The 15060-nt window shown below is 45.2% G+C and overlaps 1 protein-coding gene across 2 annotated transcripts; it reads right to left on the bottom strand.

The window, feature by feature from the left end:
- Window positions 1–795: 795 nt before the first annotated feature.
- Window positions 796–14761, bottom strand: LOC148443283 (ciliary microtubule-associated protein 2-like). Of its 2 annotated transcripts, XM_088463023.1 has the most exons (9): window positions 14678–14759; window positions 14024–14182; window positions 13824–13946; window positions 13121–13256; window positions 12911–13054; window positions 4423–4504; window positions 2650–2756; window positions 2156–2277; window positions 796–901 (listed from the first exon to the last, which is right to left on the bottom strand). In XM_088463023.1, exons 4-9 carry the CDS (start codon window positions 13160–13162, stop codon window positions 811–813), a joined length of 588 nt encoding a protein of 195 aa, XP_088319149.1. In that variant the 5' UTR covers window positions 13163–13256; window positions 13824–13946; window positions 14024–14182; window positions 14678–14759; the 3' UTR covers window positions 796–810. The 2 variants fall into 2 exon arrangements, with proteins under 2 accessions (XP_088319149.1, XP_088319148.1); XM_088463022.1 differs by having other exon boundaries at window positions 14024–14761.
- Window positions 14762–15060: the final 299 nt, after the last annotated feature.

Raw genomic sequence — 15060 nt, forward strand, 5'->3', positions numbered from 1 at the left:
CGTTTCCTTTGTCATCCACATAAGTACAAGTAGTGAGATCTGCTTCTACTGTGCTGTCATTCATTTATACTTCAAGTTGGAGGCACTCATGTATATAAAGTGTGGTTTTAAAATTGGATCCTTCTAGTGTGTTAAAGCATAATACTGTGAGTTCTATTCGCTGAAAAACTTACTATGGCTTTCCTTTGTTTACCTCTTTTTCTTGTTTGTTGGGCTTTTAGTATATTATTATTTAATATATCATTAAAATTTGTATTGCAGTATATAATTAGTGGGTTACTTATGTACACCACCATAGTATAACTTCCTTTCTCATTTCATTGAACATGATCATGTTGTAGTTATTAGCGGTAGCACCCTATGAGTTGAATATAAATCTGTTATAGTGTCAATGGTGAAGTTATTTAATCGGAGGGGGATATCATTGCCAACAATTATTATTGAAAGATAACAGCAGTGACTACTCCCTCATAGGACTCTAATTCATTTACCCATCCATGCTGAATCCCTCAATTACACTGAAGGACAGTGTTATGAATTGAGCTGTTGGAAAACCTGGGAGTGCTTCATAAAATAACAAGAGGTAATAACTATTGAATATCTCCTGGAACATATAAGAAACAGACCACTATATATAACAATTATCCTGATGAAAATGAGTAACGTGTGCAATTAATAGCAATAGACAGATTTTTGCATTAAGATGTTAATGATTAATTCCCACAGTTCCTCTTAACACATAAAACATTAGATTATCCATCATTTCAAGTTCTCAGCCAAAATGATGTCCGGTAAGCCTCATCCTCTCTCTCATGTAGTAGTAGATTGTAGTAGAGGACCATTAGCCGGTGCTACTAATGGCTGAACAGGCAAAGTACTGTGTGATCTCTGGATCCGTTCCCTAGAACAACAAACAGTGGAATTAGAAAATATAATGGCCGTCAGAATGAGAATTCAAGTCCATCTTCTTGTAGGGCACAACTTACATGTTAAGAGGATGTATAAACAATACACTACTGAGGGGGACATTTCTGAGACTGATGCACAGATAACAGAACACAAAAGTTGCTGTAACTCACCAACCAATCAGTTTTTCTAGTACAGTTTGAATAAATTAAAGGCAGCATCTAGAGCTCTTTAGCCTCAGTGAGCCCACTGGTTGCTAATCACATGTTAGTATATATTATACTAAGGATGTGGTTCCCAAACTGGGTTCTGTGGTACCTGGGGTGCAAATAAATTACTTGGGCCACCATATTTGTAGGCTGGGCCATGTGCTACCTGTTAGCCTTAGAACGTCAGAGTGCAGCCAATTACACAGGCTGCACTACTTGTGTGTGGCTGTGCTGTACAGCCCCATCTGTCTTCTCATTTCTCCTCCCTCCTTCTCTGTGCAGCAAAGTGAGAAGAGGTTAATGAGCACCAAATATTTGCTGCCAATACAACAAGGGTGAATGAGCGCTCTGCACAGATTCCTGTCCTGATGGGAGAATTCATTGTTGTCTCTTCTTCACCAGTCCAGCCCTGACTTTGGTCCACCCACCCAAGTTTGTCACATCCTCTGTGTGCATCTCTGCTCCCTCTCTGTGTCCCTATCTGTCCCTCTCTATCTCCAAAATGTAATATGTACCTGTTTCTCTGTCAATCCTTTGTGGGTATATCTCCCATTGTCCCTCATCCCAGCTATTCCCCCTATGTTTTTTGGGGGGGAGATTCATTTAAGTATGAAGTTCCAACTGTGCACACAGCAGGTTATTACTGATGAAAAGTCTAGCTTACTCTTGCTTGCACCTCTATGGGGTGCAAGAAAAAACGTGTTAGGAATTCCCGTCATAGGACCCACATTGTATTAGTGCACAAGGTTCCAACAGAACCTCGAAGCTAATGGAGGAGTCTATTTACTAAGCTTTAGATGGAGATAAAGTGGACAAAGCTAAAGTACCAATCAACCAGCTCCTAGCTGTCATTTTTCAAACACAGCAGTTAGGAGCTAATTGGAATGCACTTGATCTTAGTAAATAGCTCCCCCCTGGCCTAGGGATGCTGTGAAAAAAATGCTGAGGACCTAAGGGGACCATGTACCAAACAAAGTTTGGGAACCACTGTACTAGGGTATGTTAACCATTGAATGCAAAAGAACCAAATTGTAACTCACTTGAAAGCTTTTTCTTTTTCCCGATCAGAGAAAGAGCGTGCGGTTTTTGAGAGAAATGCGGATCGGTAAGTTTTGCCACTTGTGGGTTTGTTGATATCGTATCGACCAACGCCGACTGGGTTCTGCAATGTGACAAGTACAGTAGATTAACTGAATGTGAGAAACAAGGGGACTGGATAATCCGGAGGTTCTAATACTCTGTCTAAGACATAAGCTTTCAATTTGAAGACAGTACTAATTCAGGGTCCATATTCATAAACGTGGCGAACAGAAGGAAAATGCTAAAAGTATTTGAAACTATTTTTATACTATAAAGCAAAAAAATAAAAAGCTTGCTGTAAATGTGAGTGCGAAATACCCATAGATCTCAGGGAGTTACTGTGTAAGTTTGTGCAGAGCAACCCAAAATCTTAGGAAGAGCTAACTTAGGCCGAGTCAGCACCAGTAATGCAGAAATAAAAAGAACATCTATATTCTATGCACAATAAACTTACATTACTTCCAAAGAGGACTCTGCATGACTTTCTGTCAAATCGCTTAGCAGAGGTCAGGAAGGGAACCGAGGACTGCCTCACAGAAGCGAACCAGGACCTGGGGAATGCTATCATGAAAAACAATAGATCAAGATGCAGTGACACACAGTATATTAGTATAACACAGGCATAACAGGCCGCACAGACACTTCCTGTAAGAACTCTTGCTGCGCGTACATAAACATTGCAGATGTTATTGCCTAGGTGTCATTAGTATTGATACTGGAAGCTAGTCACTAGGAGGACTGTCACAGATCACCCCACTAACCATGTGCACTTTATTGCTCCCTCTAGGGACTGATTCTGAGCCAGACAAAGTGGCGTACGTGTTTGCGCTCTTCTGTCACAGTCTCACCTGTGACTTTATGCTAATTCTACAATAAGCACTTGGTGTACAGCCGTGCGCAGGAATGTGCAAGGACTGAGACAGCCACTTTGTGCATCTGTAGGTGCTACATTACTGCTTGGTGCGTCACTGCTAGGTGCAGATTCTCCGTCAGAGTGTGGCCTCCAATGCACGCAATTAAGCATCTGATTCCAAAACCCCTCCTGCGACACACCCGCAAAACTCCCATAACACACCCATAAGATGCATCTTCCTGTGTCAGAAGAGCCACCTCCCAGTTACCGTTCAGGAATGCCCAATACATTTCTGATTCCATGCAAAGGTATCATTGGGTCCTGCGACTTTGTACCCACATACTGTGGGACGCTCAAGCTGAAATTTAAACGCATGCAAAGTTGAAAAAACATTGACCAATGCGAGAATATCGGCATTGGAACATACTCATAATAGGGCTCAATGGGTACATTTACTCAAGTGAGTTTTTAGAAGTGGAGATGTTGCCCATAGCAACCAATCGGATTCTAACTATTAGATTCTAGTTAAATGTTAAGTAGAATCTGATTGGTTGCTATGGGCAACATATCCACCTCTAAAAATTCTCACTTTATTAAATATATCCCCTAGTGTCTTCATTTACCTTTATGTAGCATATGTGGTGTAGCACTTGCATGAAAGTACGTGATCACCAGCCAGCATCAGTGGGCTACTATAATTATATATGAGACGCAAGAGTGGGATGGCCAAGTATAAGCTTCCCCAATATATCATTTCTGCACGATTCATGCTGCCCAATAGACACCAGCACAGCAGTTCCAATGCCTTATTTAGCCCCTCAGTTCCTTCCATCTTTAACATACTGTATGTGCAGTCCTTTTAAATAACCAGCTCTGGAAAGCTGTGTTCTATATGTACAGTACATACATTTTGTATTAAGGAATGTATCAAATTCAGGATTCTGTTGGAGACTTGGATGGACCTTAACAGCAACTCAAACATTTGGGATTCATTTAGATCCATGGGATTCAGCCAACTAAACCCAAATTCTGAGCTTACAGGAATGTTAGTGCACAAAACACTTGTTACAGCCAGGAGTCAAAATACTATTTTATCATGCTAAGTCTTAATATGCAATTAAGTAATGGAAACATATTATATGGCCCATCCATAGTTGTGGACATTTGCATAAAGGGTGCATTTGTATACATTCACACCCATCCAAGTTTCCATGGTAATACAGGCTAGATTTTGAAGCAGACATCCTGCAAATGGTTTGTACTGGATAATCAAATCCTGAATACTGACAAGTGGCCGGGGACAGTGGGCAAGCGAGCTGTAGAATATCCTGTCCGTTGGAGTTTTTGGAAAGCGATGAATTGTTCCAAACTTGCCATGTTTCTTTTTTTGATCATTTTCAAGATCTTCAATGAATGACTTTGCATCAAAGTATCCTAGCTCTGTCTGATAACATTCCTAGGGATATAATGAAACAGACATAAATACACACACAGAATAACCACCATATTCTGGCCACTTGTTTTTGCCTTTTTGGGAGAATGTAGGTGGGTTGAGTCTAGCACGTGATGTTCTGAAGCTATATCATGTGCACTGTGAATATATTTCATACACTTCTATTAGCACATTCAGTCATATTTTTAACCTCCATCTGTATTGAATCAGGAATACTAGAAGCAGAATTTAGGGTTGGCCATCGACCATTGATGATTGGCAACCATCGATGGTCTGATGTCGATCATAACTAGTTTTACCGTCAATCGGAGGCCACCAATGGTGAACATCAATGGCAAAATCCAAATGGCTAATGCCGGCTGTGTTCAGCGCATGCGCAGAGTTAAACCATTGATGGCTCAATCATTGATGGTTTCTTACTGATGGTTTGAAACCATTAGCCATGGATAACAGAGCCGTTGTTGGTCGACCCTAGTAGAATTTTGTGCACATGATTGGCGTAGCAGCACTGATAGCAGAAAGGCCGAGTTTTGCATAAAAAAAAAATCCTGTGGATATTCATGTCCCTGATGTCCACTCAAAGCACTAATCTTATAGGTAGGCATGGTATGTAAAACAGTATCTATGCTTATAAAGTAAATGCAAAAAAGATGAGGCAGTTTGTGTCCAGTTCTCCAAAGAACAGGAAACCCAATGTAAGGGCCGATGCAGATTTGAACGTAACTTTGTTTTGCAATTGGCTTCTGAGTGTTTTTGTGCTGTGTATGCTCCATAGCTGAGTCCTATGCAACTCAGTCGCATGACCGCTTCGCAGGCCTATCAACAGAATTGCGTGCTATGCAGAGTAGTGTGTACACAGCGATATGGCTGTTATCAGACTGGTGCATTCATAACAATGGTGTCTATGAAAGCGAGCAAATGCATAGGGACAGTGGGCTGAACAGATGGGACAGCACAGTTGGTATAGTGGTTAGCATTGCAGACTCACAGTTCCATGATCAGGAGTTCAGTTCCTGACCAAGGCCTTCGGCTCTCCCAGTTTCCTCCCAGACTCCAAAAAACATAGCGTAGATTTACTGACTTCTGATAAAAAAGGACCCTAGTGTGTATGTATGTTCATGGGATACGGACCATAGATTGTAAGAACCATTGGGGCAGTGAAGGACTGAATTGTTCATTGTAAAGCGTAGCATTATATATTCTAAATGTAAATAAATAAATGCGTACAGCTCTGCAAACAGGTGATCAACCACATTAGTTTCCTGTGCGCACAGTAGCGTATAACTGCATCCAACTTACATTCAACCCCTCATCGGCCCCATAGTGTGAAACTTGTGAGATTATTATATATATAAATAATATAAAATAAGAGATATGGTAAGAACTTACCTTTGATATCTCTATTTCTGCAAGGTCCATAGGGTTCCACAGGGATACCTTGGGTTATAGTCATGGCTTGGCCATCGGGCACCACACAGTTAACTTTGTGCTCCCAGTATGCACTGGGTCCCCCTCCCCCAGGCCAAGGCACCTCAATTCAGTAATAAGCCAAGGCCATAGGAGGAGAGAAAAAGAGAGAAGGAAGTCTGGAATACACGAGAATCACATTCTCACAACAGGGAGACGGAAAATCGGTGACCAGAACCAGACCCATATGAAGCACAGGGCGACAGGGTGGGCTCCTTGTGGAACCCTATGGACCTTGCAGAAATAGTGATAACAAAGGTAAGTTCTTACCATCTCTCTTATTTTCTGCAGCAGGCTCCATAGGGTATCCACAGGGATACCTTGGGAGTTCCCAAAGCAGTATCCTCAACGGTGGGGGCGCTCCTGTGCAGAAAGGAGCTGCCCATGATGGACCCACAGACCTCATAGAATGAGCAGTAACAGAGGGCGGAACAGGAATGCCCTCATGACTGTAAGCCTCAGAAATCGCCATGCGAATCCACCTGGCCAACGCTTGCTTGTTGGCCGGCCAACCCTTCTTATGGAAACCATAGAGGACGAACAAAGTGTCCGACTTCCTAAGGGAACTGGTATGGTAAAACCGTAGAGCTCGTACCACAAGGTCTTGTGAGTTAAAGGCCGGCACTACAATTTCCCCATTAATGTGGAAACTATAGGCCACCTTAGGCAGGAACCCAAGGCAAGTCCGAAGCACTGCCCTGCTGCTGTGAAAAACCAGAAAGAGCCCCCAAATCTGACACCCTCCTGGCGGAAGCAATAGCCAGGAGAAACACAGTCTTAGCTGTGAGCCATTTGAGATCCACGGAGCCCAGTAGTTCAAATGGAGGTCAATTCCCAAGGAGCCACAGTAGGCACAAAGGGAGGCTGTATGCGAAGAGCACCCTGCATAAAAGGTGCGAACATCCGAGAGTGGAGCAATCCTCCACTGAAACCACACAGACAGTGCGGAAACATGTACTTTCAATGAGGCTAGACGAAGACCCTTATCTAATCCTGCCTGGAGAAAAGCCAGAACCCTGGATATCCGAAATACCTGGGAATCGTACCCCCTGGGGCGACACCATTCAAAGAAGGTATGCCATACCCTGTGGTAAATCCTGGCAGAAGCAGGTTTCCGAAGCATGGATGTCTCAAGACCCACGCCGTCAAAGACAGACGACTCAAATCCGTGTAAACACAAGGACCCTGAGACAACAGGTCCGGACGTTGAGGAACAGCAACAGAGCGTCTATGGAGAGACTCTGAAGATCTGAGTACCAGTGACGTCCGACCACACTGGAGCCACCAGCAGGATCATGCCTCCCTCTTGCTTGAACTTCTTCAATACCCGAGGAAGAAGGGAGAAAGGAAGAAACAGGTACGCAAACTGGAAGGTCCACCGAACCGACAGAGCGTCTACCAGGAGAGCCTCTGCGTCTCTTGTTCTGGACCCGTACACTCTTAGCTTGCATTTGTATCTGGAGGCCATGAGATCTATCTCTGGAAAACCCCATTTGTCCACCAGGAGTTGGAAGACCTCCTGGTGAAGTGACCACTTCCCTGGATGTACATCGTGTCGACTGAGGAAGTCCGCTTCAGAGTTGAGTACTCCTGGAATGAACACTGCCGTATGGAATCTCATGCATGAACACCACACATTATGCACAGTTAAGCTGCTAACATGACGCTCAGTAGCGAATGCACAATATCCTGCATGCGAACGCTGTTTATTAGCTGCATGCGTGCACATCTGCCCCAAATCAGATAAACCTAACTAGCGTCTTTACATCAAACCCCACATACTCACACATTACATATTCACATACAAGGTTCCAAAAGCTTTAAGGTATAAGATTCAAGTATGCACATTTACTATAATTGCTATGAAATAAAGATTATTTTGTAACTAAGGTTTTATATGTGATAAGTAAGCCATGTTTGGTATTGTACTGATGCATACTCTCTCAACAGTATTCCGGTAACATCGATGTAGAGATCGCAACAGGCATTCTCAACTTATGGACCGCAGAGACTTCAAGCAACAAAATGAACATTATATGACCAACCATTAGGATTTGCATGAGGTGGGAAACCAGAGACCACCAGTTGTTAGAGGCTGGACTGTGTATATTTGAACCAACCTGTTAAATGCCTTGTAACATATGCCCTCTCCTTTAGGACCAATGGTATTAGCAACAAACTTCTCTATTGTGTTGTCTATTTCTGGAGGGTATAAATATGTGTGCTCTGACCCTGGGTTTCGAGTCTTCGTGCTGAATGCTGATTGACGAGGGGTTTCTTGCTGATGCCTACATCTGGTCCAGAGCGCTGCGTATGTATAACTGTACTTGGGTCTGTATAATTCCTTTGCGCTAAATTTGTACTTATAACTAGCGTGTAACTGACTGTACTTTTGCTTGAATAATATTTTGTGCTTTGGAACCACAGGTTCTAGGTCTGGAGTCTTTATTTACTGTATAACTGCGTACGCAAAATAGCGTCGTCCTTAGAGGTTTATAGGCAGGATATCAGAAGGTATAGGCAGGGGTGTATAGAGGTTCAAAGGCAGAATCCTTAATCCGACCATGTGATCCATCCCATCTGAAGAGGATCAGCCTCTGTAGAGGTCTTGAACGAAACTGGGCATATTCCACCATGTCGAATGTCGACACCATGGAAATCAGTAATCTCAATGCCAAGTGAATGAACACCTGGCGACCCTGGAGACAAGAACGTAACCTGGTATGTAGGGCTGAGATCTTCTCCTCTGTAAAGAAGATTCTCTGCTGCTGAGAGTCCAACAGTGCTCCCAGATGCATCATCCTCTGAGATGGCATCAGTGAGGACTTTTTCCAATCGATCAGCCGTGAGTATGCAACACCGATATTGTCAGTTGCAGATGATTGCGAAGTACCTCCGGAGACCCTGCTAGGAAAAGCAGGTTGTCCATGAAAGGTAACAGGCGAACCCCCTGTAACCGCAGGCGAGCCGCCATGACCGCCATTACCTTGGTGAACACCTGCGGAGCCGCGGAAAGAACAAACGGCAGCGGTTGAAACTGGTAATGGTGATCCAATACAGCAAATCTGAGAAACCTCTGAGGAGCCGTAGCAATGGGGATATGCAGGTAGGCATCCTGAATATTCAGGGACACCATGAAATCCCCAGGTTCCATAGCTAATATAATGGAACGTCGAGTCTCCATACTGAACCGAGGGACCCTCAGAGACTTGTTGAGAGCCTTGAAGTTGAGAATAGGACGGACAGAACCGTTCGGTTTTGGTACCAAAAAGAGATTGGAATAAGAACCCATCCCCCTGAGGGACGGGGGGACTGGAACTATGACCCCGTCTTGGAGCATAGAACTTACCACTTTCTGGATTTCCAGAGCCTTTGTGGAATGAAGGCCTACCTCCGGAGTGTAGGAAACAAAACTGATGGGGAGGCCTTCTGTTGAAGGAGAGGGCGTACCCGTGAGAAACCACTTCTCTGACCCAGGTGTCTGTGATAATCATCCACCAGTGCTGGGCAAACCAAAGAAGTCGGCCTCCCACCCTGGGGTTCCCCAAGGGGAGGCCCAACTCATGCTGAGAGTTTGCCCTAGGCTTGGTGACAAGGCGTCTAGCACTCCAAGGTCGCTTCTTGGACTAGGGTGTCTTCCTGGTGGCTCCTGATGGCCTGGGAAAAGACTGCACCTTCTGCTTACCTTGAGGACGATCGTCTTTTCAGCCTAAGTAGCAGTCCTAGACGGAGCCTGAGGCGATGGCAGACATGCAGACTTTGCAGCTGCCAATGTACTTACAATTTTATCCAGGTCTGGGCCGAAGAGGACCAGACCATTAAACGGCAAGCCTTCCAGGCCCTTCTTTGAATGCAGACGTGGAATCTAAGAACGTAACCACCACGATCGGCAAGCCGAAACTGCTGCTGCTGAAATCCTGGAAGTAAGCAGGCTAACATCCAACGCTGCTTCGCTAATATAAGTAGCAGAATCACGGATACTACCAGCACCGTCTGCTCCTCAGAAGCATCAGAGGAGAATGACGATTAAAAAGCATCAGCCCATTTTTCCATGGCCCAAGCCACCCAACAGACCGCCATGAGCAGTCTGGCGGATCCCCCGGCCAAAGAGTAAATGGATGTTAAGTAAATCTCTACCTTGCGGTCCGAAACGTCCTTAAATGAGGACATAGACGGCATGGGTAAGATTGCACTCTTAATCAGGCGTGTCACATGGGAATCCACCTGAGGAGGGGTGTCCCACTTAGTGAAGTAATCCTCTGCAAAGGGATAAGAATATGAGTCTCTTTTGGGGCTGAAACATTCTGCCTGGGAATTTCCACGCTTCCTCCATATGGTCCACCAGCTGACCAGAGAGGAAAAACTGACGCCTTACCTTTTAAAGTATGCGTAAGACGATGCAGTCTCAGGGAGACAGTCATCCTCCATAACCCTGCGGAAAGCTTTAATTAGCCCGGATACATAAATCCTGCACTTATACTCAACCGCTTAAGTGGGTCGTTCAGAGTCAGATTCCGGGAGCTCCCCTTCATCTGACATCATCATCGTCATAATGTGGTAACAGTGGCGCTACTAATGGTCTCTCAGCAGGCCATAGAGCGGGCACCTGCAAAACGTCCGTTAAGTTCTGTACTGTGGCGGACCGAGGGCCTGATTCAGAGACGGATGCTCTGAAAGAGCGCTCGCTCTGATTCAGGGCGTTTTTTTTTTTGTGCGGCCTCCAGGCAACTCGCATAGCTGTGGGTGACCACCCACAGCTATTGCGACCGGCCAGGCCATCGCGACCATCGGGGCTTGTGGTAGGGTCTTGTGGACGCAAGCCTCAGAGAGCTTCCGGCTCTAATAGAGCCGGAAGCTCTCCCACTGACATCACTGGTGATGTCAGTGGGGCCACCCACAAACGGCAGGCGTTCGCTTGGGAACGCCTCAGTTTGTGAAGCCACCCCCCCCGCCACGCCTCCAAAATGGTGCGAGCTGTCGATCAAAATTGATAGCCGCCCCGTTTTGGTGCAAGACCCGGAGCAACGGAGCGCCCGTCGCTAGCCGGGTCTCACGCGTGCGCACGTCAGAGCCGGCGCTTGCCTGCACTAACAGCGCTATCATCAACCACTCAGATGCTAAGTCTGAAGTGGGAATAGCGCTACCTGACCAAACATTAAGCTGTAGGAGAGGTAGGATGGTGGGGGACCCAGGCTCCACATTCCTACTCAGCGTTGCTGTGCATCCAAGATGGCCACCGTGCGTTCTGTAGGCGGAGCCGTGGGGAAGGATCCCAAGCACCAGCGCGCCAAGCCTCAGTAGAAAGGCAGCTGGTGCAGTGAGAGAGGGGTCTTTCCCATAGTCTAAAACCGGAAAAGCACCCTCTCTGGCAGGCCATTAACCCTCAGGATGCTGGAGCGCTTCCTTAATGCTCCAGCCCCATATCCCTGGTGGTCTAGTGGTAGCGCAGGATGAGTACCTGGCTCCACTAACTGCACCCCTCAGGTAGCCCCCAGCCCTGAGGACACTGGACTGTGCCATAGTGGGCTCCGTCCGCAGACGCCCCCTGTGCTTACCTTGTTGCTCCCTGTGCACCTGACCACAGTCCTGCTAGCTGGGACCCCCAGAAAAGCCTGCCGAGTTCCCTGGTTCAGTACCGGTGGCTCAGCGCCAGCAGGGGTGTAGGTGGGGTAGTGGGGGCTTCCGCTGGACTGTCCCCACTAGCCGCACTTGCAGTCTTCTTAACTTCGGGGCTGTTTTTGCCAGCAGCCCCCATGCAGTGACCCGACTATGGCCGGGTACCAACTGAAACTGAGGTGCCTTGGCCTGGGGGCGGGGTTATAGGAGGGGGGCCCAGTGCATGCTGGGAGCTCAAAGTTAACTGTGTGGTGCCCGATGGCCAAGCCAGGACTATAACCCAAGGTAACCCTGTGGATACCCTATGGAGCCTGCTGCATAAATATATTTTAAATAAACAAATTCAAATGTTTTCTGTATTAGTTCCCTAATCGTAAACAATTATAGACATTCCACCCATAACTGCACCAAGTGGGACAATAATAACACCAATTTGACCTACAATGTTACAAGTTTCTCCAGATAAAGTTGGCCAAATCTGGCAATTTCCACATACAATTTATTCATTTACCACCCCTGCAGTGTCTTTGATCAAGAGGTCATAAAATCTTGTGGGTGGCTGTATTTTATTGTACTGTATTGTATAGGGTGCAGTTATTCAACCTCACCTCCTGATGGTCAGATCTGCCTTATTCAGAGATGTACGCAAACCCAATGGTGTGAGATCTGTGCATGTGCAGATCTCGTTCTGAGAGATCGCTAGCAGTGCCCCCTAAGCCACAACATGAATGACAAGCTGCGGCAGTTTGGGGACTGGGTGGTCTTGAAAACAGATGTGTCGGCCCCGTTTTTGAGGCACGCCGTGGCCAGTGTCTGCGTCTTGCAACACAGGGTTACTCAGATGGCAGATGTTCCCACAGAGTGAGCCGATGCTGCACCCCTCGGATCTGCAATGCATACAGTAGGCGTCATTTTAAACTAGACGCCACCTGTGGCATAAGCATATTATTGCACAGCCGCTGCATGCAGAGTCGCAGTCTGTGCATTATCACCCATCTCTGATCAGGCCCAGAGTCTTCTGGATTTCCAAGTTGGCCACAGAACAGAGAAGATTGCTTTTTCTTATTTTTTTAAACAAGGGAATATTGTGATCATTACATGGTAGCCATAAATCACAAACAATACTTAAAGAGAAGTATACCATTTATATAATAATTGAAAATAAAAAAGTACAGGCATATACTATTGTATACCTCCTGTACCGTTCGTCATATACTGGTTCCCTAATTTCTTATATTCAGTTTTATACATGTACATACTATATGTGGTCAGCATCTTCCATTCAATGACCTCTAATGGAAGCGTTCCACTTTGTAGCATACTTACAGGTGTAGCAAAGTGTCCGTACAGGATGTGCTGTGATCTTGGCCCGGTGAATAGGTCATAAGGTCCTCTTTTACCCACAACGTGCTTCAAGGTTTCATCTATGGAGCATTTTAGGTTGTAGGTTCCTGGTCCCGGCACACATTCCTGAAATATGAGCAGTGCATTAGGAAAGCAATGACACACGGCCCCTCTCATCCCATAATCACTTACATTGCTGCTTGCTGAGCCACATTTAGTCGTTTCGCTGTCCATTATACCCTTGGAGCTGGCAGACTCTGAAGCCCTCTCTTCTATGAGTGTGTGGATTCCCTGCTTTGCCGTAAGTTCCAGGTCCTGGGGTACAATTCTGTGTGGAGGACAGAAACAGGAATCATGAACAAAATAGATCACATAGCAAACATTCATCTGCATGTGACATCATTCACACACTGCCAGGAAGGGGGTACAGAACTGATTCAGGTGTCTATTTATTAAGATGAGAAAAGTCCTTTCTCTGGTGTTTTCACCAAAGGGCTTTTCTGTGCTTTTATTACATTATTAACAGATTAGCACCAGTGAAATCAGTTTGTGAGGCTTACCCCCGCCCCTATAAATCTCTATGGAGATGGCAGCTTACTGTAATTTATTCAGATTGCGTTACACTGTACCCGACAACGGGGACATGCAAAAATGGAAATACTTTGCTTCGCCAGCGTCGGGTCAAGCTACCGTGTAAAACAGAGGGGGCGCTGCCAGGGCATGCTTATATTACTGTGACCGTTCGCCGGCAGCACTAGGCTGGGAATTGGTTAATCGGTCCCATAAATGCACAGTGTGTACCTAGAACTAGCCTACAGTTTGGCTGACCCACAATGTGTAGAGGATCATTGTGCATATTCCTAGAACTCCTCTATCACTGTTTAACATGCTCTACCTTTAATTCGTCCTTGAATCGCACATCTTTAGTGTTACACAGTCCTCGCACGCTGGCAGGTTTCTTTTCCATTAGCTCCAGAAATGACTTTATGTTGTATCGACCCGGCCCCATGTTTTGCTTCTAAAGTAATCAAGCATACAAACGTTTCAGAAAATTGATTCATGTTTCCCAGAGTGTAAATTACAGCTTCACCTCACCAGCAAACGGTTCCTCTCCCATGTTTCCTTGTACAGGACATGTGGCATCACAGTCAGCCGTTCTGTTTCTTCTGCTCTTTTCCATCCAGGCGTAGATGCAACTCACTCCAGAACGAAAGGATTATAGGGATTATAGGTTCCAGGCCCTAAACGTCTTGCCTGGATTAAATCACAGTCTTTTTACAGATACAATTTATGTCCAACATTCACATTCTTACTTAAAAATAAGAAAAAACGTGAAAAATGTTTTCTTTCTCAAGAAAAACATATAGAGAAAACCAGTCTTACCCTATAAAATACAGCCCTGCAATCAACAGAGGCTTAGGTAGATGAGGGACAGAGGGGGTAAGTGGTGTCCTGTGACCTCTAAAAGGACATTATTGTTATTCGGATGTAGCCTTGAACTGTACATCTTTCATAAACTTTCTTGAATCTAAAATCAACTTCATCAACTAGATCTTATTTAATAACATGGTGCAATGAGCATGAACGGTTTCAATCCACAGCAACCAACCAGATATCACTTTACAGGACTCTAGAGACACAAATTAATTTATGTAGTTGCCATTGGCTACTGCATGTTCCCCTCCTAATATTTTATGAAATATGTTCTTTAGAGTTTCTTAGCCAGTGGTGTATCATATATGTACTCACTGTCTCTGAAGTTGCCCTCTTGCAGGAAGGTACTTGTGTGTAGGAACCAGGTTTCTTAAATTCAGGATAAACCGCAGATACATCAAATCTATGGGATAAGATAGAAAATCTAAATGTAACTATTTATGTAAAAAAATGTATTTGTTGTTCACTCATTGGTTCGTGGCTAAAAAGTGTGTAAACATTAAAGAACAGTGGGGCCTGATTCACTACGGATAACTATTGCAATCGCGGCTGCGATTACGCACACAGGTGTGCTGAAACAATATGCTAATGAATGCTATCGCAATGCCGTCGCACAGCCAACATAAAGACGCCCACTACCGCTATGTCACATCCGTAATACCTTGCAGTGCTGTGTATACATCGGGAACATCGAGTAA

Source organism: Taudactylus pleione, unplaced genomic scaffold, assembly GCF_031769625.1.
Source record: "Taudactylus pleione unplaced genomic scaffold, aTauple2 ptg001313l, whole genome shotgun sequence".
In the NCBI taxonomy this organism is placed as follows: Eukaryota; Metazoa; Chordata; class Amphibia; order Anura; family Myobatrachidae; genus Taudactylus; species Taudactylus pleione.

Bases quoted from the DNA above. Each gene is read 5' to 3' on its own strand.
- LOC148443283 (XM_088463022.1), bottom strand. From the start codon at position 13,162: ATGGACAGCGAAACGACTAAATGTGGCTCAGCAAGCAGCAAT. The intron at 2,278-2,649 runs GTAAGTTTATTG...GTCACATTGCAG, and splicing joins GAGTCCTCTTTGGAAGTAAT to AACCCAGTCGGCGTTGGTCG. The intron at 902-2,155 runs GTGAGTTACAAT...TTGTTGTTCTAG, and splicing joins GAAAAAGAAAAAGCTTTCAA to GGAACGGATCCAGAGATCAC.